A 27,783-nucleotide genomic window follows, 5' to 3' on the forward strand; every position below is an offset into this window, starting at 1 on the left:
GGGACCTCTCTCCTCTGCCTGGGTGCCTGGGCCTAAATATCTGACAATGGACTGTTCCAGTGGTGGGTGACGTGAAGCCTGATTCTCTGCTATGACATGAAGACTGATTCTCTGCTGACATGAAGCCTGAATCTCTGTTATGGGACCTCTCTCCTCTGTCTGGGTGCCTGGGCCTAAAATATCTGACAGTGGCCTGTTCCAGTGGTGGGTGACGTGAAGCCTGATTCTCTGCTATGACATGAAGACTTATTCTCTGCTGACATGAAGCCTGAATCTCTGTTATGGGACCTCTCTCCTCTGCCTGGGTGCCTTGGCCTTAATATCTGACAATGGACTGTTCCAGTGTTGGGTGACGTAAAGCCTGATTCTCCGCTATGACATGCAGACTGATTCTCTGCTGACATGAAGCCAGATTCTCTGTCACGGGACCTCTCTCCTCTGCCTGGGTGCCTGGGCCTAAATATCTGACAATGGACTGTTCCAGTGTTGGGTGACGTGAAGCCTGATTCTCTGCTATGACATGAAGACTGATTCTCTGCTGACATGAAGCCTGAATCTCTGTTATGGGACCTCTCTCCTCTGCCTGGGTGCCTGGGCCTAAATATGTGACAATGGACTGTTCCAGTGGTGGGTGACGTGAAGCCTGATTCTCTGCTATGACATGAAGACTGATTCTCTGCTGACATGAAGCCTGAATCTCTGTTATGGGACCTCTCTCCTCTGTCTGGGTTCCGGGGCCTAAAAATATCTGACAGTGGCCTGCTCCAGTGGTGGGTGACGTGAAGCCTGATTCTCTGCTATGACATGAAGACTTATTCTCTGCTGACATGAAGCCTGAATCTCTGTTATGGGACCTCTCTCCTCTGCCTGGGTGCCTGGGCCTAAATATGTGACAATGGACTGTTCCAGTGGTGGGTGACGTGAAGCCTGATTCTCTGCTATGACATGAAGACTGATTCTCTGCTGACATGAAGCCTGAATCTCTGTTATGGGACATCTCTCCTCTGTCTGGGTGCCGGGGCCTAAAAATATCTGACAGTGGCCTGTTCCAGTGGTGGGTGACGTGAAGCCTGATTCTCTGCTATGACATGAAGACTGATTCTCTGCTGACATGAAGCCTGAATCTCTGTTATGGGACCTCTCTCCTCTGCCTGTGTGCCTGGGCCTAAATATGTGACAATGGACTGTTCCAGTGGTGGGTGAAGTGAAGCCTGATTCTCTGCTATGACATGAAGACTGATTCTCTGCTGACATGAAGCCTGAATCTCTGTTATGGGACCTCTCTCCTCTGCCTGGGTGCCTGGGCCTAAATATCTGACAATGGACTGTTCCAGTGTTGGGTGACGTAAAGCATGATTCTCCGCTATGACATGCAGACTGATTCTCTGCTGACATGAAGCCAGATTCTCTGTCACGGGACCTCTCTCCTCTGCCTGGGTGCCTGGGCCTAAATATCTGACAATGGACTGTTCCAGTGTTGGGTGACGTGAAGCCTGATTCTCTGCTATGACATGCAGACTGATTCTCTGCTGACATGAAGCTAGATTCTCTCTTACGGGACCTCTCTCCTCTGCCTGGGTGCCTTGGCCTAAATATCTGACAATGGACTGTTCCAGTGTTGGGTGACGTGAAGCCTGATTCTCTGCTATGACATGCAGACTGATTCTCTGCTGACATGAAGCCAGATTCTCTGTTATGGGACCTCTCTCCTCTGCCTGGGTGCCTGGGCCTAAATATGTGACGTAAAGCATGATTCTCTGCTATGACATGAAGACTGATTCTCTGCTGACATGAAGCTTGAATCTCTGTTATGGGACCTCTCTCCTCTGCCTGGGTGCCTGGGCCTAAATATGTGACAATGGACTGTTCCAGTGGTGGGTGACGTGAAGCCTTATTCTCTGCTATGACATGAAGACTGATTCTCTGCTGACATGAAGCCTGAATCTCTGTTATGGGACCTCTCTCCTCTGTCTGGTTGCCGGGGCCTAAAGATATCTGACAGTGGCCTGTTCCAGTGGTGGGTGACGTGAAGCCTGATTCTCTGCTATGACATGAAGACTGATTCTCTGCTGACATGAAGCCTGAATCTCTGTTATGGGACCTCTCTCCTCTGCCTGGGTGCCTGGGCCTAAATATGTGACAATGGACTGTTCCAGTGGTGGGTGACGTGAAGCCTGATTCTCTGCTATGACATGAAGACTGATTCTCTGCTGACATGAAGCCTGAATCTCTGTTATGGGACCTCTCTCCTCTGTCTGGGTTCCGGGGCCTAAAAATATCTGACAGTGGCCTGCTCCAGTGGTGGGTGACGTAAAGCCTGATTCTCTGCTATGACATGAAGACTTATTCTCTGCTGACATGAAGCCTGAATCTCTGTTATAGGACCTCTCTCCTCTGCCTGGGTGCCTGGGCCTAAATATGTGACAATGGACTGTTCCAGTGGTGGGTGACGTGAAGCCTGATTCTCTGCTATGACATGAAGACTGATTCTCTGCTGACATGAAGCCTGAATCTCTGTTATGGGACCTCTCTACTCTGCCTGGGTGCCGGGGCCTAAATATGTGACAATGGACTGTTCCAGTGGTGGGTGACGTGAAGCCTGATTCTCTGCTATGACATGAAGACTGATTCTCTGCTGACATGAAGCCTGAATCTCTGTTATGGGAAATCTCTCCTCTGCCTGGGTGCCTGGGCCTAAATATGTGACAATGGACTGTTCCAGTGGTGGGTGACGTGAAGCCTGATTCTCTGCTATGACATGAAGACTGATTCTCTGCTGACATGAAGCCTGAATCTCTGTTATGGGACCTCTCTCCTCTGTCTGGGTGCCGGGGCCTAAAAATATCTGACAGTGGCCTGTTCCAGTGGTGGGTGACGTGAAGCCTGATTCTCTGCTATGACATGAAGACTGATTCTCTGCTGACATGAAGCCTGAATCTCTGTTATGGGACCTCTCTCCTCTGCCTGGGTGCCTGGGCCTAAATATGTGACAATGGACTGTTCCAGTGGTGGGTGAAGTGAAGCCTGATTCTCTGCTATGACATGAAGACTGATTCTCTGCTGACATGAAGCCTGAATCTCTGTTATGGGACCTCTCTCCTCTGCCTGGCTGCCTGGGCCTAAATATGTGACAATGGACTGTTCCAGTGGTGGGTGACGTGAAGCATGATTCTCTGCTATGACATGAAGACTGATTCTCTGCTGACATGAAGCCAGATTCTCTGTTATGGGACCTCCCTCCTCTGCCTGGGTGCCTGGGCCTAAATATCTGACAATGGACTGTTCCAGTGTTGGGTGACGTAAAGCATGATTCTCCGCTATGACATGCAGACTGATTCTCTGCTGACATGAAGCCAGATTCTCTGTCACGGGACCTCTCTCCTCTGCCTGGGTGCCTGGGCCTAAATATCTGACAATGGACTGTTCCAGTGTTGGGTGACGTGAAGCCTGATTCTCTGCTATGACATGCAGACTGATTCTCTGCTGACATGAAGCTAGGTTCTCTCTTACGGGACCTCTCTCCTCTGCCTGGGTGCCTGGGCCTAAATATCTGACAATGGACTGTTCCAGTGTTGGGTGACGTGAAGCCTGATTCTCTGCTATGACATGCAGACTGATTCTCTGCTGACATGAAGCCAGATTCTCTGTTATGGGACCTCTCTCCTCTGCCTGGGTGCCTGGGCCTAAATATGTGACGTAAAGCATGATTCTCTGCTATGACATGAAGACTGATTCTCTGCTGACATGAAGCTTGAATCTCTGTTATGGCACCTCTCTCCTCTGCCTGGGTGCCTGGGCCTAAATATGTGACAATGGACTGTTCCAGTGGTGGGTGACGTGAAGCCTTATTCTCTGCTATGACATGAAGACTGATTCTCTGCTGACATGAAGCCTGAATCTCTGTTATGGGACCTCTCTCCTCTGTCTGGGTGCCGGGGCCAAAAAATATCTGACAGTGGCCTGTTCCAGTGGTGGGTGACGTGAAGCCTGATTCTCTGCTATGACATGAAGACTTATTCTCTGCTGACATGAAGCCTGAATCTCTGTTATGGGACCTCTCTGCTTTGCCTAGGTGCCTGGGCCTAAATATGTGACAATGGACTGTTCCAGTGGTGGGTGACGTGAAGCCTGATTCTCTGCTATGACATGAAGACTAATTCTCTGCTGACATAATGCCTGAATCTCTGTTATGGGACCTCTCTCCTCTGCTTGGGTGCCTGGGCCGAAATATGTGACAATGGACTGTTCCAGTGTTGGGTGACGTGAAGCCTGATTCACTGCTATGACATGAAGACTTATTCTCTGCTGACATGAAGCCTGAATCTCTGTTATGGGACCTCTCTCCTCTGCCTGGGTGCCTGGGCCTAAATATGTGACAATGGACTGTTCCAGTGGTGGGTGACGTGAAGCCTGATTCTCTGCTATGACATGCAGACTGATTCTCTGCTGACATGAAGCCAGATTCTCTGTTACGGGACCTCTCTCCTCTGCCTGGGCCTAAATATCTGACAATGGACTGTTCCAGTTTTGGGTGACGTGAAGCCTGATTCTCTTTTATGACATGCAGACAGATTTTCTGCTGACATGAAGCCAGATTCTCTGTTATGGGACCTCTCTCCTCTGCCTGGGTGCCTGGGCCTAAATATCTGACAATAGACTGTTCCAGTGTTGGGTAACGTAAAGCATGATTCTCTGCTATGACATGCAGACAGATTTTCTGCTGACATGAAGCCAGATTCTCTGTTATGGGACCTCTCTCCTCTGCCTGGGTGCCTGGGCCTAAATATCTGACAATAGACTGTTCCAGTGTTGGGTAACGTAAAGCATGATTCTCTGCTATGACATGCAGACTGATTCTCTGCTGACATGAAGCCTGAATCTCTGTTATGGGACCTCTCTCCTCTGCCTGGGTGCCGGATCCTAAAAATATCTGACAGTGGCCTGTGCCAGTGGTGGGTGACGTGACGCCTGATTCTCTGCTATGACATGAAGACTGATACTCTGCTGACATGATGCCTGAATCTCTGTTATGGGACCTCCCTCCTCTGTCTGGGTGCCGGGGCCTAAAAATTTCTGACAGTGGCCTGTTCCAGTGGTGGGTGACGTGAAGCCTGATTCTCTGCTATGACATGAAGACTTATTCTCTGCTGACATGAAGCCTGAATCTCTGTTATGGGACCTCTCTCCTCTGCCTGGGTGCCTGGGCCTAAATATGTGACAATGGACTGTTCCAGTGGTGGGTGACGTGAAGCCTGATTCTCTGCTATGACATGAAGACTGATTCTCTGCTGACATGAAGCCTGAATCTCTGTTATGGGACCTCTCTCCTCTGCCTGGGTGCCGGGGCCTAAAAATATCTGACAGTGGCCTGTTCCAGTGGTGGGTGACGTGAAGCCTGATTCTCTGCTATGACATTAAGACTGATTCTCTGCTGACATGAAGCCTGAATCTCTGTTATGGGACCTCTCTCGTCTGCCTGGGTGCCTGGGCCTAAATATGTGACAATGGACTGTTCCAGTGGTGGGTGACGTGAAGCCTGATTCTCTGCTATGACATGAAGACTGATTCTCTGCTGACATGAAGCCTGAATCTCTGTTATGGGACCTCTCTCCTCTGCCTGGGTGCCTGGGCCTAAATATGTGACAATGGACTGTTCCAGTGGTGGGTGACCTGAAGCCTGATTCTCTGCTATGACATGAAGACTGATTCTCTGCTGACATGAAGCCTGAATCTCTGTTATGGGACTTCTCTCCTCTGTCTGGGTGCCTGGGCCTAAAAATATCTGACAGTGGCCTGTTCCAGTGGTGGGTGACGTGAAGCCTGATTCTCTGCTATGACATGAAGACTGATTCTCTGCTGACATGAAGCCTGAATCTCTGTTATGGGACCTCTCTCCTCTGCCTGGCTGCCTGGGCCTAAATATGTGACAATGGACTGTTCCAGTGGTGGGTGACGTGAAGCCTGATTCTCTGCTATGACATGAAGACTGATTCTCTGCTGACATGAAGCCTGAATCTTTGTTATGGGACCTCTCTCCTCTGCCTGGGTGCCTGGGCCTAAATATGTGACAATGGACTGTTCCAGTGGTGGGTGACGTGATGCCTGATTCTCTGCTATGACATGCAGACTGATTCTCTGCTGACATGAAGCCAGATTCTCTGTTACGGGACCTCTCTCCTCTGCCTGGGTGCCTGGGCCTAAATATCTGACAATGGACTGTTCCAGTGTTGGGTGACGTGAAGCCTGATTCTCTGCTGACATGAAGCCAGATTCTCTGTTATGGGACCTCTCTCCTCTGGCTGGGTGCGTGGGCCTAAATATCTGACAATGGACTGTTCCAGTGTTGGGTGACGTAAAGCCTGATTCTCTGCTGATATGAAGCCAGATTCTCTGTTACGGGACCTCTCTCCTCTGCCTGGGTGCCTGGGCCTAAATATCTGACAATGGACTGTTCCAGTGTTGGGTGACGTAAAGCATGATTCTCTGCTATGACATGAAGACTGATTCTCTGCTGACATGAAGCTTGAATCTCTATTATGGGACCTCTCTCCTCTGCCTGGGTGCCTGGGCCTAAATATGTGACAATGGACTGTTCCAGTGGTGGGTGACGTGAAGCCTGATTCTCTGCTATGACATGAAGACTGATTCTCTGCTGACATGAAGCCTGAATCTCTGTTATGGGACCTCTCTCCTCTGTCTGGGTGCCGGGGCCTAAAAATATCTGACAGTGGCCTGTTCCAGTGGTGGGTGACGTGAAGCCTGATTCTCTGCTATGACATGAAGACTTATTCTCTGCTGACATGAAGCCTGAATCTCTGTTATGGGACCTCTCTCCTCTGCCTGGGTGCCTGGGCCTAAATATGTGACAATGGACTGTTCCAGTGGTGGGTGACGTGAAGCCTGATTCTCTGCTATGACATGAAGACTAATTCTCTGCTGACATGAAGCCTGAATCTCTGTTATGGGACCTCTCTCCTCTGCTTGGGTGCCTGGGCCTAAATATGTGACAATGGACTGTTCCAGTGGTGGGTGACGTGAAGCCTGATTCTCTGCTATGACATGAAGACTGATTCTCTGCTGACATGAAGCCTGAATCTCTGTTATGGAACCTCTCTCCTCTGTCTGGGTGCCGGGGCCTAAAAATATCTGACAGTGGCCTGTTCCAGTGGTGGGTGACGTGAAGCCTGATTCTCTGCTATGACATGAAGACTTATTCTCTGCTGACATGAAGCCTGAATCTCTGTTATGGGACCTCTCTCCTCTGCCTGGGTGCCTGGGCCTAAATATGTGACAATGGACTGTTCCAGTGGTGGGTGACGTGAAGCCTGATTCTCTGCTATGACATGAAGACTGATTCTCTGCTGACATGAAGCCAGATTCTCTGTTACGGGACCTCTCTCCTCTGCCTGGGTGCCGGGGCGTAAATATGACAATGGACTGTTACAGTGGTGGGTGATGTGAAGCCAGATTCTCTGCTCTGGCATAAAGACTGATTCTCTGCTGACGGGAAGCCAGATTCTCTGCTATGGGACCTCTCTCCAATTGATATTGGTTAATTTTTATTTTTATTTTAATTCATTTCCCTATCCACATTTGTTTGTAGGAGATTTACCTACATGTTGCTGCCTTTTGCAGCCCTCTAGCTCTTTCCTGGGCTGTTTTACAGCATTTTTAGTGCCGAAAAGTTCGGGTCCCCATTGACCTCAATGGGGTTCGGGTTCGGGACGAAGTTCGGGTCGGGTTCGGATCCCGAACCCGAACATTTCCGGGAAGTTCGGCCGAACTTCTCGAACCCGAACATCCAGGTGTTCGGTCAACTCTAATGCTTAGCACTTGTTGGCCCTTTTGCCTTCACTCTGCGGTCCAGCTCACCCCAAACCATCTCGATTGGGTTCAGGTCCGGTGACTGTGGAGGCCAGGTCATCTGGCGCAGCACCCCATCACTCTCCTTCATGGTCAAATAGCCCTTACTTTCAAAGTTCTTCCAATTTTTCGGCCGACTGACTGACCTTCATTTCTTAAAGTAATGATGGCCACTCGTTTTTCTTTACTTAGCTGCTTTTTTCTTGCCATAATACAAATTCTAACAGTCTATTCAGTAGGACTATCAGCTGTGTATCCACCTGACTGCTCCTCAACGCAACTGATGGTCCCAACCCCATTTATAAGGCAAGAAATCCCACTTATTAAACCTGACAGGGAACACCTGTGAAGGGAAAACCATTTCAGGGGACTACCTCTTGAAGCTCATCAAGAGAATGCCAAGAGTGTGCAAAGCAGTAATCAAAGCAAAAGGTGGCTACTTTGAAGAACCTAGAATATGACATATTTTCAGTTGTTTCACACTTGTTTGTTATGTATATAATTCCACATGTGTTAATTCATAGTTTTGATGCCTTTAGTGTGAATCTACAATTTTCATAGTCATGAAAATAACGAAAACTCTTTGAATGAGAAGGTGTGTCCAAGCTTTTGGTCTGTAATGTATATAACTACTTTTTGCTTTTTTAACCAAAAAAAGGAAACATTTGCCAAACAATCAGCACAAATAATCTGCATGTGCTGATCAGGCAGGTACACACTGAACAGCTTTTGGCGCTCACAGCTCGCATGCAGAAAAAGTGGTGCAGAGCTGGAAAATGGTAAAAAATGAGATAGAAAGACCAAAAAAAGTGCACGGACCAAATGGTGTCTATAAAAAAAGGACGGGAACGGGAGGAAGCTGTGGGGGGATGGGAGGGGTGGCGGGAAGGGACAGGGACGGAGGGTGGTTTAGGGATCTGGAACAGCTGCAAATGAAAAAAAAACATCTGTGCAGCTATTCTTCCTTCTTCTTTTCTTCTTTCTTCTTCTTTTCAGCAGGAAAGGGGTTAAAACACTGTGGTAGTGTACCACAAGTCCCAGCAAGCCACAAACAGCAAAGAAGGGCACAAAGGAAACCTCTGTGCATGCAGTCATTAACTAGAATGGCTGCATGCAGGGAAGTTCTGCCTCTTCCTGTGCAGCTATAGCGCTGCCATTGGCTGGAGCGTTGTTCCAGCCAATAGCAGTGCTGGAAGGGACCCAAAACACTGGTGTCCCCTGCCTGACCTCGGAGGTGACCAGTGCTGACTTGTTCAGCACCTGGCACCTCCCCCTGACCTCCTTCCGACCCTCCCCGATGCCTCTGACAGCTTCCTGCACTGCAATGTGCCGGTCTCATTGATTGGCCATTCGCAGCACTTGAAGCTGCAGGGGAGTGGTGCAGCACCATGCTGCCCTTACCCAGCATGGTTGCCTGCCGGTAAGAGCAGGCATGGTGCCACAATTCCCCCCCCCGATCCTTACCCAGAGCCCCGCGGACCTTGTGCCGTACATGTACGGCGCTGGCCCTTAAGTTCACGTTAAGGGGTTAAACACGATCTGCCACCAATAAGTGTCAGTTTTTGGAAGCTTTGGAATATCAAAAAGCATAACAGATGTGACAACATAGTGCGTTTTTAAACACATTGTTTGTTAACACTGTCAAACGTGCATTTGCCCATAGCTATGTACGGATGTAGCAGGGTTAACACACATGCTTTATGAGACATGTTATCTAAACTAATTGCAATAAGCAATTGCTTTTCAATGGCGTTTGTTTCAATATAACACGATGAGTTAAGAAATTTTAGAGTGTGTTACCCCTGCTACATCTCTATGTCAGTGTCACTCAGACATGATTTCATATTTATCATTGCATTCAATAGCTTAGGTAGGGGAGTCCTGGGAGATTAGAGGGTGTTATGTACCAATTTACAGGTTAATTGGAGCCAATCTAGTATGGTCTGAACTAGTTTAGGTCTGAACCGAACTTTTTGAAAAATTTTGCGAACCTGAACCGAACCTCGACAGGTTCACTCATCTCTAATTAAGACCTTTGTTGCCTCACTGTCTGCAGGGGACGCTCAGCATCTCCTGCCCATCACACAAGATTATATCAAAGGGGTTTTCCAGGCCATTAATATTGATGACCTATCCTCAGGACAGTTCATCAATATCAGATTGGTGGGGGTCCTACACCCGTCACCCCCAACGATCAGCTGTATGAAGAGAAGGCACGAGCCATCTCCTGTTTCTCTTCCTGCTCGCTGCTGCTATGTCAGGAAGAGATAGGAGACAGCACGCATGCATGGCGTATGCCTTCTCTTCATACAGCTGATCGCCGGGGGTGCTGGGTGTCGGACCCCCGCCGATCTGATATTGATGATATCTTGAGGATAGGTCATTAAAAGCCTGGAAAACCCCTTTAAAGAGGTTGTTCACTTTTTTGTATTGATAACCAGTGATGGCCAGTTTGCAGTGTCCGCCAACGAACACATGCGGGCTGCCATCTTAACTCACAAGTCTGGCGATGCACAGGTAAGCCCTTACCTGTGCCTGTGTCGGGAGCCGGTCTGAAACAAATGCGGTCACTGGGAGCAGGCAGTTCTGAGAACAGCCCGATGAAGGCCCCTGACCGCATTTGATTTCAGACCGGCTCCCGATACAGGCACAGGTAAGGACTTACCTGTGCATCACCGGACTTGTGAGTTAAGATGGCAGCCCACATGTGTTTGTTGGCGAACACTGCGAACTGGCCATCACTGTTGATAACCTCAGTATTAAAGGGTGGTCTAATATATCACTGCGTATATGTTGTTGAACTGCTGTAACATTCATAGTTAATCCATTACTTAACTGATACTGTTACTGTTCACTATGGCCAACAGACAGTTGCTTGGGCCCTCCAAAGGAACAGGCAGTGGCAAAAATGTTGTAGCCTGCACAAGTAGCAGCATAAGAGGAGGGGCGGGGGGGTAGCAGTCACAGCATTAGGCCAGAGCTGCCACTGTCATCCAGTGGTCATGTTTTGAAAAATCAATCTTGCTGTACTGGAATAGTCGACTCGTTCTTCAACATAATCTCAAGTGACAACAGATGCACACAGCCAGGAATCGGTGGGTTCCTCGATTAGTTGGTATGGCCCAAGAACTGCCTCTTTGCCCTCACCTGTCCTGAGCCTGTCTCTTGCTTTTGCTGCTCCTTCTGTTAACAAAGTAATTTATGACGCCAGCTCTGCTCCGCTTAGCGTGGATGAGTACAGTTTTGAGTACAGTCAGCAGGACTCCTCTAAGCGTGCAACTACTGATGATGACAGTTGGGTGGGAGCACATGTTGCGAGAGGTCAGGGATCTACACTCAGATGCGAGTGACATAAGTGATGACCAACCAGATGTAGATGGTGATGTAGCCGATCACACGTTGGGGCGAGGGTGGAAGCGTGCCCCTGAGACAGCAGGGTGGACTCAGTGGGAGAGCTGCAGCCAAACGCGGGAGGGGTACACCATCTACTATTTGGGAGACTACCTATGAGGAACACACTAAGGGCTCTTTCACAAGAGCGTTTCCTGTTGCGGGAATCACACTCAGAGTGACAGAGGGATCGTGTGTTCTGGACTACAGAAGCACACAACATTGTCATGATTAATAATGCTGTGTGCCTCTGCCTAACCTTTCTGTAATGGAATCAGACCAGTATGCAGTGGAAATGGTGGCAGGGATGACCTCCGATTCCCTTGGGCAAATTGCCAAATGCATGCGTTCTTGTTTGCGTAGTGACAAACTCATTGTCAGGGGGATGACTACTGGCTATCCACATTGTCAGACCCCCGCTACCGGTCAAAAATGGGGAAATTTTTTAGACTTTCGGAGAAGGATGCAAACATTGACTACTGTAGAAACATGTTGTGTAATCAGTTGCTTGCATTCTACATGCGCCATTGGCTGTCCTCAGGAAAGTCTGACAGGGGGGACCCTCTGCACTCACGCTTACTCCCATGACTAATGGGGCAGGAGCAGCACCAGCTCCATATACAGCAACTTCAGTCTGGAGTCGTTGATGAGAAGTTTTCTTCAGCCGCCTACTGAAGAAACGACCCAGTAGGAGCAGCAAGACATGGAGCAGAATCTCAAACAGCAGGTGGTGGCATACTTGGACCCTGTCACCCCTAATCTAAGATCCCCTGGATTACTGGGCATGCAAACTGATTGAGTTTGCTGTGGGCTTTTCCTGTTTGACCAGTAGTGTGGCAACAGAGCGGGTGTTCAATGTGGCAGGGGGCATAGTTATCCCAAGGAGAACTTTCCTTTCATCCCAAAATGTTAAGAGACTAACCTTCATAAAGATGAATCAGGCGTGTATCAACCAGGATTTCCAGCCACTAATGATCATATTGTAGCGTGCTGCCACACCGGAATAGTCTGCAAAATGGGCTGTTACTTCTGGCCACAAGCTGCTGCCACCATTCTGATGCTGCCACCCGCCTGATGTCACACGTTTGCTGCCTCTACTGCCATTTTACAATGGGGCTCCTTGGCCTACTGATATGTGCATATGTACATGTATGCATGCCACTGGGCCTTGCTGTTGTTGGGTTCTGCTACTATTGTGATCTGCCACCATCTGTTGTATGCCAATGTTGTTGCCCCCCCCCTGCCCACTCTGTCATGGGGCTACTATTGTCCCTGTTACTGCCACTGCTGTTGGCCCTCAAACCCACTCTGTTATGGAGCCACTATTGTCCCTGTTACTGCCACTTCTGTTGGCCTGAGCCCCACTCTGTTATGGGGCCACTATTGTCCCTGTTACTGCCACTACTGTTGGCCCCCATCCCAACTCTCTTATGGGGCCACTATTGTCCCTGTTTGTCCGTGTTGACATCACCATTAATTTTTCCATCGTTCTGATACATCAAATAATTTAAAAAAGGATCCTGTATTTCGACATCTAAGGCCTCTATCAGACGGTCAGTATTTGGTCAGTATTTTGCATCAGTATTTGATTAGAATTTGTAAGCCAAAAGCAGGAGTGGTTTCAAAACACAGATATTTCAATTTAGATTTATCTCTTGTTGGACCCACTCTAGTTTTTGGCAAATACAGTTCAAATACTGATGCAAAATAACTGACCAAATACTGACTGTGTGATAGAGGCCATTAAAGCCCTGCATGCAGGACTTTTTTTCCTTGTTAAAAAAAAATATTTCAGACGTAAATAGCCAAAACGGATGCAAATTGAGCATAAGACCACTTTTACACGGTCATTATTTTGCATCAGTATTTGTCAGACAAAAGCAGGAGTGGGTCTAAAACACAGAAGAGATGCAAATATTTCTATTACATTTTATCTCTGTTTTGGACCCACTGCTGTTTTTGGCTTACAAATACTGTTTAAAGGCTATGTACACCTTCTGAGGCAATTTTATTATGATTGCATTTTACTCATGTTTGGCTGAAAAAAAAAACATTTTTTTAATTGGCTTTTATTAAAAATATTGAGTTGTTCTGTCACAGAGGGTTAACGGTTTTTCTAGCTGTGTGACTGATACTTTCACTACTGAGAGGTCATATACACTTATTTAAGCCACATTCTTATCAGTAAGATAAGAACTGCCCTATAATGTGTGTTTAGGAGGTCAGAGAGCAGAGGTAAGGAGCTGTGAGCTACTGGTCTGATGGAAAAGACAGAAAATCCAAAGGGTCCTACTATAGCATCTCAGCTCTGTACAGAAAAAAGGATACCATATTTTTTTTTAAAGACCAATTAAAAAAATATATTTTTACCCCAAAATGAGTACAATACAATAATAAAAAAAAATGCCCCCAAAAGTGTACATAGGCTTTAAATGGTGATGCAAAATACTGATCAAATACTGACCATCTGAAAGGCTTTATGGATGCTCAAAATACAGGATTCATTTTTTTTTTTTTTAAATCACATCACGTTTCATACCTCCGCTTGATGTATATGTTAGAAGAAAAAAAGGATAGAAGAACGCAGAACAGTTCTTGTATCCTTCACAGTCCGGTAAATAAAAAGTATACTTTTTTTTGACAATGGTAAAGTTTTTGTTTTTTTTCTTTACAGTGGAACAGTGGTAAACGGATGCCACTGTATAGTATCAGTCTGTGGCATCTGTTTCACGTGCATGTTTTTTGTATACGTTAAACAGATGGGAAAAACGTGATGTGAACCCAGGCTTACTGCCACTGCTGCTGCCCCCCCTTCCCACTCATGGGGCCACTATTTCCCTATTACTGCCACTGCTGTTGGCCCCCATGCCTACTCTTTTATGGGGCCATTATTTTTACTGTTTTTGCCCCCCTCCCCACCCTTTCATGGGACCACTATTGCCACTGTTACTGCTGCTACTCCTGCCACCCTCCCCACTTTGTTATGAGGCCTCTACTTGAATCTTGGGGCACAGCACTATTAAATCAATTGAGATAAATTAGACCTGATGCTATCATTGACCTGTAAGACTGATGCACAGTAAATCTATAGCCAACAAAAGGGATTGTTGGCTATAGTGAGATGAATATGATTAGGCAGAGTGCCCTGGGTATACCTGATTTATCTTGATTCATGACAAGTTAGTTTAGAACAAATCAAATTTCTTGTTGAAGTTTGGTGAATTGGCTGAATTGAATTTTTCAAAACTTATCTAATCTCTATTGATGACCTATCCTGAGGATAGGTCTTCAATAGAAAAAAGGGGACAATCCTTTTAAGCAGATTATATATAGCTTCCCCAAAGGTAAAAGCCCAGGACTCAATGATTCTCCCTAGCTTACAACAAAAAAGTCCAAGTTTTTCCAATTCCATATCTAACCACTTTAAGCAATACTCTTTTGACTGGAGGATCACTTCCAAAACAGGAGGCTCAGTAGACCCATTTAGCCTTTATTCTGAAGGATGTCTAAGATCCACAATTATGCAGTAGTGATACACCAATCTCCCTTTTGAATTTGTATCTGAAGATCTGGGTAAAGTGTCTTGCTCCCCAATTAAAATGCCTTGTCCCCCAGGTGATTAATCTGGCTCTATCAAGTTTAATGACCGGTAGGGAGGGCAGGAAATAGGCAGTTTGGTCAGTACAGTCAGGGTTTCAAATCATGACATTCACTAATAGCCTTCTATTCATGGTCTCCAATTCTTTCTTAGGTCTACTCCGCTTGATTCGCATCATATTTTGGTTCACAGTTTGATGATCTTTCTGACTTTAAGGTGTATAGGGGATAACAGATTGGTAGGTGTTGTACCACTAGGACCCCTACCGATCCAATCATCTCTAGCGGAGATCCAGAAATAACTGAGTGCTGTACCCTTCTGTCTCTGGAACCCCTGTACATATGAATCTTATAATATATTTAATACCCCTTTTAAAATCCTCAACTTTCTTGTGAACAGACAAATCTATTAAATATTTGGGAATCCACCATGTTAAAAACCCATTTGACCTTTACCAGAAGAACCAAATACTACAGTGATGCACAAAGTACCACCCCAGTAGAACCAAATAACCACAGTACATCCCAATTTACTGTCCAAACCAAAACTAAGGCCCAATTCGAGACAGGCATGAATCAACCGATGCACTTTTTTCCTTGCATCTTGGTACTATCTACATTCTATATGCACTATGGAGATTGTTCTTCTGTATTGATTTTAAGGTCCTGGATTTTAAGTCTTGTGTACTGGAACTTTTTTACTTGTTATTTAATCCTTTTGGAAACACCTGGATCCGTGCACCAGGTGGGGTGAACTGATTGAACTCTTTCTGTTTGCTCGTCTCTGCAAAGTTTGGCACATGGTAATGTCCCCATAGTGTCCCCAGTAATAATGATACCTCCTATAATGTCACCAATCTGTTTCACCTCGTGTAATAATAATGCTCTCCTAGTGCCCCAGTAATGTCCATAGTGCTTCCAGTTATGTCCGCCCCTGCTTCCAGTAATGTCTATCCCACTGCCCCAATTAATGTCTCTATAGTACCCCCAGTAATGCTACCCTCCACTGCGAAAAATAAAGGAATATTCTCCAGCATCCGTCAGTATTGGTCGTCTTTATTGTACAGGGTGGGCCATTTATATGGATACACCTTAATAAAATGGGAATGGTTGGTGATATTAACTTCCTGTTTGAGGCACATTAGTATTTGTGAGGGGGGAAACTTTTCAAGATGGGTGGTGACCATGGCGGCCATTTTGAAGTCAGACATTTTGAATCCAACTTTTGTTTTTTCAATAGGAAGAGGGTCATGTGACACATAACTTATTGGGAATTTCACAAGAAAAACAATGGTGTGCTTAGTTGTAACGTAACTTTATTCTTTCATGAGTTATTTACAAGTTTCTGACCATTTATAAAATGTGTTCAATGTGCTGCCCATTGTGTTGGATTGTCAATGCAACCCTCTTCTCCCACTCTTCACACACTGATAGCAACACCGCAGGAGAAATTCTAGCACAGGCTTCCAGTATCCGTAGTTTCAGGTGCTGCACATCTCGTATCTTCACAGCATAGACGATTGCCTTCAGATGATACGAGATGTGCAGCACCTGAAACTACGGATACTGGAAGCCTGTGCTAGCATTTCTCCTGCGGTGTTGCTATCAGTGTGTGAAGAGTGGGAGAAAAGGGTTGCATTGACAATCCAACACAATGAGCAGCACATTGAACACATTTTGTAAGTGGTCAGAAACTTGTAAATAACTCATGAAAGAATAAAGTTACGTTAAAACCAAGCACACCATTGTTTTTCTTGTGAAATTCCCAATAAGTTTGATGTGTCACATGACCCTCTTCCTATTGAAAAAACAAAAGTTGGATTCAAAATGGCCGACTTCAAAATGGCCGCCATGGTCACCACCCATCTTGAAAAGTTTCCCCCCTCACATATACTAATGTGCCACAAACAGGAAGTTAATATCACCAACCATTCCCATTTTATTAAGGTGTATCCATATAAATGGCCCACCCTGTAGATCGGCATAACAGTACATGCTTCAATCTTCACCACCCTCCACCACAGGTTAACAAGTTTCAAACTTGGAAGTTCTTAATCATAACCTTATGATTAAGAACTTCCAAGTTTGAAACATGTTAATCTGTGGTGGAGGGTGGTGAAGATTGAAGCATGTACTGTTCTGATCACCCCTTATCACCCCTCCCCACTGGTAGTGGTATTGTCCCTTGACCACCCTCCCCTCAGTGGCAGCAGCATTGTCCATGGGTACTGACCCCCCTTCCACACTGGCAACAACACTGTGTCCAATTGCATTTGTCTTGTAGACTAGCAGGGCAGGAGATGAATGGTGAGGCTGGATTGGGAGGGAGATGCTTCTTATAACTCTTTTCTTATACAAACTATTGTTATACCATTGTAGCATCTCAGGGTTACTAAATATGTAATTTGGCCAACAGTGCCCAAACTTGTTCATACAACTGACAATAGAGAATTAATATTTACTGTCAATGAGTAGCTAAGTATCAGAATATATGCAGAACATTGTTTATGTTGTCACTGTCTTTACTTGAATGTCACGCCGACATACAAATATAAATATTTGGATAGAATAAGTGATACAACTATTATTTAAAGACAGGAGAAGAGCTTCCAGTTTCTCATTTGCAATATGTTGCTTGGCCTGATCATGGAGTGCCAAATGAATCATCTGATTTCCTGGAATTTGTAACTTGTGTGAGACGAAGAAGAGTGGAAAAGCAACCCATCCTTGTACACTGCAGGTAAATGTATTCATTTTTGTTATGTGAACTGAAATTTCAAAAGGCAGCTTCTGTCTATATGTTAATAATCTAATTTTTTATCAGAATTTAGTTTTTATTTTGTCAACTTTTATTAAAGTGGTTGTCTTACTAAACTAAATGGCATTTATCATGTAGACAAAGTTAACCCCTTAAGGAAATCCAGTCTCTAAACATGGCGCCAGCTCACACGTGCAGCGGGCACCATAGCCGCCGGGTTTCTGCTATTTTAAATAAGGCTGATCGCATACATTTGCCCTTTCAGATGCTGTAGTCAAACATGAGCACGGCATCAGAGCAGTCCGGAAGCGGAAGCTGTGCGATTCCACTTCGGTAACAGCGTCCCCAGCTGAGTTTCGGGAACCTGTTACATTGCGCTAATAGACTGAAGCCTCAAGCAGGCTACAGAGTCTATTAGAAAAATATACCAATACAGGCCACTAGGTGGCAGCATTGTATTGTTATATTTAAAATGTAGTGTTCAATGATGGCTAGTTCAATGATTGCCAGTTATAGTCACCCAGGGTGACTTAAAATAAATATAAAAAATAAAAAAAAAGTTCAAATCACCCCCCCCTTTCCTTAAAATAAAAATACTTAACCAGTAAAAAAATAAACATCATGGCCATCGCCGTGTGCGCAAATGCCTTTGCAATTAAAATATAATTATATTAATGGCATATGGCAAATGGCGTAACAGAAAAAAATAAAAACCGCCAATTTGCTATTTTTTGTTACTTTAACTCCCCAATATATTTTTTTTATAAAAAGTGATCAAAAAGTCGCACACACTTTAAATGGGTATCACTGAAAAGTACAAATAACCCCACAAAAAAATGAGCCCTCACACAGCCCCGTACACATAACTACAAAAAAGTTCTAGGGGTCAGAATTTCGTGATAATTTTTTTTTCTTAAAGGTTTTACAGTTTTTTTCAGTATTAAAACACAAGAAAAATATACAAGTGTGGTATCGCTGTAACCGTACTGACCTGGAGAAGGAAGATAACAGGTCAATTTTACTGCATAGTGTACAGTGAAAAAGAAAATTAAAAACCTTTGTCAGAATTGTGTCTTTTCCCAATTCTACCCCATTTGGAATTTTTTTCCCACTTTCCACTACATAGTATGCAACCATAAATGGTGCCATTAGAAAGTACAACTTGCCCTGCAAAAAATAAGCCCTCATAAAGCTATGTGAACGGAAAAATAAAAAAGTTAGGACTATGGGAAGGCTTAGAGTGAAAAACAAAAATGCAAAAATGGAAAATCTCAGGGTCCTCTAAGGGTTAATACACAACACTTACTAATGTATTGTGAGTGTTCATATTGCTTCTTTTGTTGGCTTGATTCATTTTTCCATCACATTATACATTGGTCATTTCCAAGGGTTATGACCACCCTCAATCTATCAGTGTTACTTATTTATTAAACAAAGCGTGCACCCCAGTAACATTTATATTAGACAGCTTATTCACCCCAATTTGAGATTTGCTTATCTACACCCTGTTCCAAATTATTATGCAAATTATATTTTTCTCATTTCTTATGTTATCAACTATTAAGACTACAATTCAAATTGTATTGAACAAACCTCCTAATGATACATAGTAACATAATAACATAGTATATAAGGCCGAAAAAAGACATTTGTCCATCAAGTTCTGCGTGTTATCCTGCGAGGTGATCCAGAGGAAGGCAAAATACCCCTGAAATTCCTTCCCGACTCCAATAAGGCAATCATATAAACTCCCTGTATCAACAACCCCTCTCTACTAGCTATAGCCTGTAATATTATTAAACTCCAGAAATTCATCCAAGCCCCTCTTGATTTCTTATATTGTACTCACCATCACCACCTTCTCAGGCAGAGAGTTCCATAGTCTCGCTGCTCTTACCGTAAAGAATCCTTTTCTATGTTTGTGTACAAACCTTCTTTCCTACAGATGCAGAGGGTGTCCCCTCGTCACAGTCCTGGGGATAAAAAGATGATGGGAGAGATCTCTGTACTGTCCCCTGATATATTTATGCATAGTAATCAGATCTCCCCTCAGTCGTCTTTTTTCTAAATTGAGTAACCCTAATGTTGATAATCTTTCAGGGTACTGTAATTACCCCATTACAGTTATTACTTTAGTTGCCCTCCTCTGAACCCTCTCCAGCTTTGCTATGTCTGCCTTGTTCACAGTTGCCCGGAACTGTACACAGTACTCCATGTGTGGTCTGACTAATTATTTGTAAAGTGGTAGGACTATATTCTCATCACGGGCATCTATGCCCCTTTTGATAAAACCCATTATCTTATTGGCCTTGGCAGCAGCTGCCTGACACTGGTTTTTACTTCTTAGTTTGCTGTTTATTAAAATTCCTAGGTCCTTTTCCATGTCAGTGTTACCCAGTGTTTTACCATTTAGTATGTACGGGTGATTTGCATTATTCCTTCCCATGTGCATAACTTTACATTTGTCAGTGTTAAACCTCATTTGCCACTTCTCTGCCCAAGACTCTAATCTATCCAGATCCATCTGTAGCTGTATAGTGTCCTCTTCAGTGTTAATTACTTTACACAGTTTAGTGTCATCTGCAAAAATTGATATTTTACTGTGCAAGCCTTCTACAAGATCATTAATAACTATATTGAAGAGAATAGGGCCCAATACTGACCACCAAGGAACTCCACTAGTGACAGTGACCCAATCTGAGTGTGTACCATTAATAACCACCCTCTGTTTTCTATCATTGAGCCAGTTACTGTCACGGCGGACGTGCACTCAGACTAACAGATAAACCACCAACCAGGCTCTAGGCGAGAGGCAGGGGAAGGGTCACCTCCTAACTTATTCCTGACCTCTCTCCCTGCTCAGCCCACATGCAGACCTTTGTGGTAGCTATGATGTGTCCCCGTGCCTGGACTGAAACACCCTAAATTCCCTGAGATGGTGAAGAGGGGAAATAGGAGCAGCCTGCTCGCACAGAACCTGGATGGGAGAGATGACACCAAACAATCAAACAAGAAACCACACTTATCTCTCTGCGCTGGAACAGGCAACCTTTCTTCCTAGCTTCTAAGACCACAATGATTCCTATAATCCGCTCAGAGCACTGGGGTGGAGTGCTATTTAAACTCATAGCCCCACCCAGTGCACCTGATGGGAGGCGGATCCAGCACGGCTCCAAAACAAAACACTAAACTCGTGCTGCTATTCTGGCCGACCTCCGCACACTGTCAGGACGGGGCATGACAGTACCCCCCCTTCTACGGGTGACCTCCGGACACCCCGGACCAACCTTATCCGGATGGGACCTATGAAAAGCCCTCACTAGTCGGCTGATGTTGACATCTAGCGCCGGAACCCACGTCCTCTCCTCAGGGCCGTATCCCCTCCAGTGCACCAGGTACTGAAGGGAATACCGAAGAATTCTAGAGTCGAGAATCCTGGAGATCTCGAACTCCAAGTTTCCCTTGACTAGAAGAGGAGGAGGAGGCAATGGCGATGGTTCCACCGGTTTCACATATTTTTTTAGTAACGACCTGTGGAGATGGAGGATAAGGCAAAAGAGAATCTCTCCTCCTCTGGCATCCCAGAGGAACCAGTCCCAGAAAAGGTACCAAACTGAGGATGGAAACCGTATGCGCCAAAAAATGGCGACTTACCCGTGGACTCCTGCCTACGGTTATTCAACACAAATTATGCTAAGGACAAGAATGAGGACCAGTCCTCCTGATTCTCAGCCACAAAACACCTCAAGTAGGTCTCCAGGTTTTGATTAGTACGCTCCGTCTGACCATTCGACTGCGGATGAAAAGCCGAAGAGAAAGAAAGTTGAATGCCAAGCCGAGAGCAGAACGCCCTCCAAAACCTGGAGACAAACTGCGTGCCCCTATCAGAGACCACATCCGAAGGAATACCATGCAATTTCACAATATTATCCACAAAAATCTGCGCCAGAGTCTTAGCGTTAGGCAGACTAGTTAGTGATATAAAGTGAGCCATTTTACTGAAACGGTCAACTACCACCAAAATCACTGTTCTCCCGGAGGAACTTGGCAGATCCGTAATGAAATCCATAGACAAATGCGTCCAAGGATGAGACGGAATAGACAATGGAAGAAGTGAACCAGCCGGTCAAGTATGAGCAACCTTTGACCGAGCGCAGGTTTCACAGGCTGTCACGTAATTCTCAATGCTCTTACGTAACCCTGGCCACCAGAACCTCCGGGACACCAGATCACAGGTGGACTTACCACCAGGATGTCCAGCAAGGACAGTATCGTGATGTTCCTTGAACACCTTGTATCGCAGGCCCTCAGGAACAAACAACCTCCCTGGGGGACAAGAACCAGGAGCCCCCTCCTGGGCTCCCAACACCTCCATCTCCAATTCAGGGTATAGAGCGGAGACCACCACCCCATCCGCTAAAATCGGCGCAGAATCCTCTGAATCACCTCCCCCAGGAAAGCTGCGAGACAAGGCATCTGCCTTGATGTTCTTGACCCCTGGGCGAAAGGTAACCACAAAATTGAACCTGGTAAAAAACAGTGACCATCTGGCTTGCCTAGGGTTCAGACGCTTGGCAGATTGCAGGTATGCCAAATTCTTATGGTCTGTATATACCGTAACGGGGGGAGCTGCCCCTCCAACCAGTGGCGCCATTCCTCAAAGGCCAACTTGATAGCCAACAACTCTCTATCTCCAACATCATAATTCCCCTCGGCGACTGAGAGCTTCTTGGAGAAAAAGGCACACAGGACCCACTTGCCAGGGGATGAACCCTGTGACAGTACCGCTCCAACCCCCACCTCTGATGCATCAACCTCCACTACAAATGGCTGACACACATCCGGCTGCACCAGAATGGGAGCGGACGCAAAACGCTCCTTAATAGCCGAAAAGGCCTGCAATGCCTCATCCGACCAGACAGAGACGTCGTCGCCCTTTTTGGTCATATCAGTGAGAGGTTTTACTATGGTAGAATAGTTTGAAATAAATTTTCTATAATAATTTGTAAACCCCAAGAACCGCATCAAGGCTTTCTGATTCTCTGGTCGGTCCCATTCCAGAACCGCCCGGACCTTCTCGGGGTCCATACGAAAACCAGAATCAGAAAGCAGGTATCCCAAGAACGGAAGCTCTTGCACCGCAAACAAACATTTCTCCAATTTAGCATATAATTTATTCTCCCGAAGGATCGTCAAAACCTGTCTCACATGATCCTGATGGGTCTTCAGATCAGGAGAGTAAATTAAAATATCATCCAGGTAAACTACTACGAACCGCCCCACCAAATGATGAAAAATGTCATTGACAAATCGCTGAAATACTGCTGGCGCGTTCGTCAACCCAAAAGGCATAACCAGGTTCTCAAAATGACCCTCGTGCGTATTGAAGGCCGTTTTCCACTCATCCCACTCCTTGATTCTTATCAGATTGTAGGCCCCTCTCAAATCCAACTTGGAGAACACCTTGGCTCCAACAATCTGATCAAAAAGGTCAGAGATCAAAGGCAGGGCATATGGATCCCGGACTGTAATACGGTTCAATTCCCGGAAATCCAAACACGGTCTCAGTGATTCATCCTTTTTCTTCACAAAGAACAACCCCACTGCCACTGGAGACTTAGATGGTCTAATATGCTCTTTTGCCAAACTCTCGGCGATATACTTTCGCATGACCTCTCTTTCGGGTTGAGAAAGGTTATAAAGCCGAGACTTTGGCAACTTAGCCCCTGGGACGAGATTGACTGGACAATCATAGTCACGATGAGGGGGCAATTCCTGAGCCCCACCCTCCGAAAAGACATCAGCTAAATCTGAGAGATATGGAGGTAAAGCCGTAGTGGACACACCAGAGATAGAAGTGCCAAAACAATTATCCGAACAAAACTCACTCCAAACGATAATTTGTCTCGCTTGCCAGTCTATAATTGGGTTATGTTTAGTCAACCATGGCAACCCCAAAACTATAGTAGCTGGCAAATCCTTCAAGACAAAATAAGAAATAATTTCAACATGTGAATCACCCACCCTTAAGTGAATACCATGAACAATGTGAGTAAGGCTTCTTTGAGAAAGAGGGGAAGAATCAATTGCAAAAACATGAATCTCGTTCTCTAAAGTGCAAGTACTTAGTCCTAAATCTTGAAGGAAAAGAAAGTCAATTAGGTTTACACCAGCACCACAATCAAGGAACACCTCTAAAAAAACATTTCTTGACTCCAGCGCCACCATAGCTGGAAGGAGAAAACAGGAACTGCAGGGAGCTTACATACCTGCCAGCTCCACCACACCATTCATGCTACCAAGTGTCAGGGAAGTTTTTTTTTTCTTTTTCTCTACCACCTGTGGTTTAACATAAGGACAAGCAAAAACAAAATGACCACTCTTTCCACAATAGTAACATAGTTTGTGCCATTTCCTAAAGTCTCTACTATCCGAATGGAAAGAAATCGGACCCAATTGCATGGGTTCCTCCGCTACCCCCGCGTTACCTGTAACCTCTCGGGGAAACCACTCACAGAAGGGATACCTTGTGCAGGAGAAGCCCTATACCTCTCTCTGATACGTCTGTCTAGCCATACTGCTAACGACATGGCGTTCTCCAAAGAGTCTGGGTATTAATGAAAAGCAAGGGCATCCTTCAATCTTCCAGATAACCCCTGACAAAACTGGCTAAGTAACGCAGGATCATTCCACACTGATTCAGTAGCCCATCTCCTGAATTCAACACAAAAAGCCTCTGCAGTATGTTCCCCCTGAAATAAATTACGTAATCTCGACTCTGCCATCGAGACCCGATCTGGGTCATCGTAGATTGACCCAGAGCCTTAAATTCCTCCACCGACCGGAGCGCCCGTGAACCAGGCGGCCCAGGAAAAGGCCCAGGATTGCGCGTCCCCTTTAAGCAGAGAAATAATTATTCCTATCCTCTGACCCTCATCACCTTATGATGATGGACGCAGCCGAAAGTACAATTTGCAGGACTCTCTAAAACGGACAAAGTCATCCGTACCCCCTGAAAATCGATCAGGAAGAGACACTTTAGGCTCCACACAAACTTGACCTCCTCCTGATGCCAGAGCACTCTGATACCGTGCGACCGAACCACGCAGCTCCGCAACCTCTAGGGATAGCCCCTGCAACTATAGACCAGTGAGTCTGACATCAATAGTAGGCAAATTAATGGAAACCCTATTAAAGGATAGGATTGTGGAACATCTAAAATCCCATGGATTGCAAGATGAAAAACAACATGGGTTTACTTCAGGGAGATCATGTCAAACAAATCTTATAGATTTTTTTGACTGGGTGAATAAAATAATAGACGGTGGAGGTGCAGTAGACATCGCATATCTAGATTTTAGTAAGGCTTTTGACACTGTCCCACATAGAAGACTTATCAATAAACTGCAGTCATTGAGCATGGACTCCCATATTGTTGAGTGGATTAGGCAGTGGCTGAGTGACAGACAACAGAGGGTGGTAGTCAATGGAGAACATTCAAAACAACGTCATGTTACCAGTGGGGTTCCACAGGGATCTGTACTGGGACCGATTTTGTTTAATATCTTCATAAGTGATATTGCAAAAGGCCTCGCTGGTAAGGTTTGTCTTTTTGCTGATGACACAAAGATAGGTAACAGGGTTGATGTTCCTGGAGGGAAACGCCAAATGGAAAAGGATTTAGGAAAACTAGAAGAATGGACAGAACTCTGGAAACTGAAATTTAATGTGGATAAGTGCAAGATAATGCACCTGGGGCGTAAAAACCCAAGGGCAGAATATAGAATATTTGACACAGTCCTGACCTCAGTATCTGAGGAAAGGGATTTAGGAGTAATTATTTCAGAAGACTTAAAGGTGGGAAGACAATGTAATAGAGCAGCACGAAATGCCAGCAGAATGCTTGGATGTATAGGGAGAGGTATAAGCAGTAGAAAGAGTGAAGTGCTTATGCCGCTGTACAGAACACTGGTGAGACCTCACTTGGAGTATTGTGCGCAGTACTGGAGGCCATATCTCCAGAAGGATATAGATACTCTAGAGAGAGTTCAGAGAAGAGCTACTAAACTAGTACATGGATTGCAGGATAAAACTTACCAGGAAAGGTTAAAGGACCTTAATATGTATAGCTTGGAAGAAAGAAGAGACAGAGGGGATATGATAGAAACTTTTAAATACATAAAGGGAATCAACTCGGTAAAGGAAGAGAGCATATTTAAAAGAAGAAAAACTACCACAAGAGGACACAGTTTTAAATTAGAGGGGCAAAGGTTTAAAAGTAATATAAGGAAGTATTACTTTACTGAGAGTGTAGTGGATGCATGGAATAGCCTTCCTGCAGAAGTGGTAGCTGCAAATACAGTGAAGGGGTTTAAGCATGCATGGGATAGGCACAAGGCCATCCTTCATATAAGATAGGGCCGGGGGCTATCCATAGTATTCAGTATATTGGGCAGACTAGATGGGCCAAATGGTTCTTATCTGCAGACACATTCTATGTTTTCTATGTTTAATTGACGCCATTACAAAACCACTGAGTAATGACAGTCAAAGTTTTGGGCGGATTATAATGTCACGGCGGACGTGCACTCAGACTAACAGATAAACCACCAACCAGGCTCTAGGCGAGAGGCAGGGGAAGGGTCACCTCCTAACTTATCCCTGACCTCTCTCCCTGCACTGCTCAGCCCACATGCAGACCTTTTGTGGTAGCTATGATGTGTCCCCGTGCCTGGACTGAAACACCCTAAATTCCCTGAGATGGTGAAGAGGGGAAATAGGAGCAGCCTGCTCGCACAGAACCTGGATGGGAGAGATGACACCAAACAATCAAACAAGAAACCACACTTATCTCTCTGCGCTGGAACAGGCAACCTTTCTTCCTATGGACCGCGCTACCTCTGAAATCACAGAGAATCCACAATCGAAGCCAGCAAGATAATCACGGACATGGGGAAGCAAACAGGCCAGTCAAAACCTCTCCTCCTCTCCTATCCAGGCTTCTATGGAACACTAAAATTGCATCCAATAGTGAAGTACCGTCATGCAAATTGGAGTAAAAACGGTTTTATTATACTCACAATGCACAAGTATATACAGGCAGTATACAATGGATCAATCACCCGACCCGGGTTTCGCTCGGTTGAGCTTCGTCAGGGGTATTCATCCCACCCACTCCAGGGCGGTCTTATAACGGGTCAGGTTGGTTTGCACCCGCCTACCCACACACATATGATCCAATCAATTGTAAATTTAAACATCAAGTCATGCACATACATGTCCAATAAAACAATATAAAATACATAAAATACAAATACATAAAATACATAAAACAAGGACATTTCAAAATAGATCTATCATATATCAGTATATAACCTCTTGTGGCGATCTATGACTACTCCTATACTGTCAGTTTCGTTCATACTACTCCCTCTTTACTCTACTCTAAGTCTCCTAACCAATCGCAGACCACATTATCCTTCGCCCTCCCTCCTCCATTCATAAAGATGGCAACACCCCCATATCACATGATATCTCTTGACCAATAACAGATCAGATACGCCTAAGCCCGCCCTACTTCATTCATAAAAACAGCAACTCCCCCATATCACATGCTGCTGTCCAGCCAATTCAATTCTACAACCTCGGAAGGTCCTTACTCGATACAACACCACACTCACAGGTCCTAGATCAACCGAGAACACTTCGTTGCTTCAGGTAAGACAAGGTTTTAAGTCAAATTCAGCATTAAGGCCTTTTTGGTTGTAACGTTCCCATTTTGTATATCCATTCCACCTCACGTTTGTTAATCTGTTTTACTCCATCCCCTCCACGCCAGTGGGGCTTGACTTGTTCCAACCCCACAAAGAACAAACCACTTGGATTTTTTTGGTGCACCAATTTCCAAGTTTCCAACCCCTTCTTGATGTTCCTCACATGCTCCTGGATTCTTATTTTGAGCTTCCTAAGTGTACGTCCCACATATTGGAGTCCACATGGGCACTCCAACATGTAAACCACCCCTGCACTCTCACAAGTAATTTGCCCCTTAATTTTTATATTCACACTTTTTCCATTAGAGTGCACAGATAGAGTATGCATTTTTTTATCTTCCCTTTTCCGATTTTTACATGGCAAGCAAAACCCACACCAGCTAAACTTATTCCCTTTTGTTG

At 45.3% G+C, this 27,783-nt stretch overlaps 1 protein-coding gene across 1 annotated transcript in view; it reads left to right on the forward strand.

Annotated features, from left to right (window-relative positions):
- Window positions 1-27,783, forward strand: part of PTPN3 (protein tyrosine phosphatase non-receptor type 3) — a 1,427,127-nt gene that overhangs the window by 1,160,866 nt on the left and 238,478 nt on the right. Inside the window, 1 exon segment of the mRNA XM_040432350.1 lies at window positions 17,445-17,590. Within this exon segment, the coding sequence (XP_040288284.1) occupies window positions 17,445-17,590 (146 nt within the window).

Source organism: Bufo bufo, chromosome 5, assembly GCF_905171765.1.
Source record: "Bufo bufo chromosome 5, aBufBuf1.1, whole genome shotgun sequence".
Classification (NCBI taxonomy): Eukaryota; Metazoa; Chordata; class Amphibia; order Anura; family Bufonidae; genus Bufo; species Bufo bufo.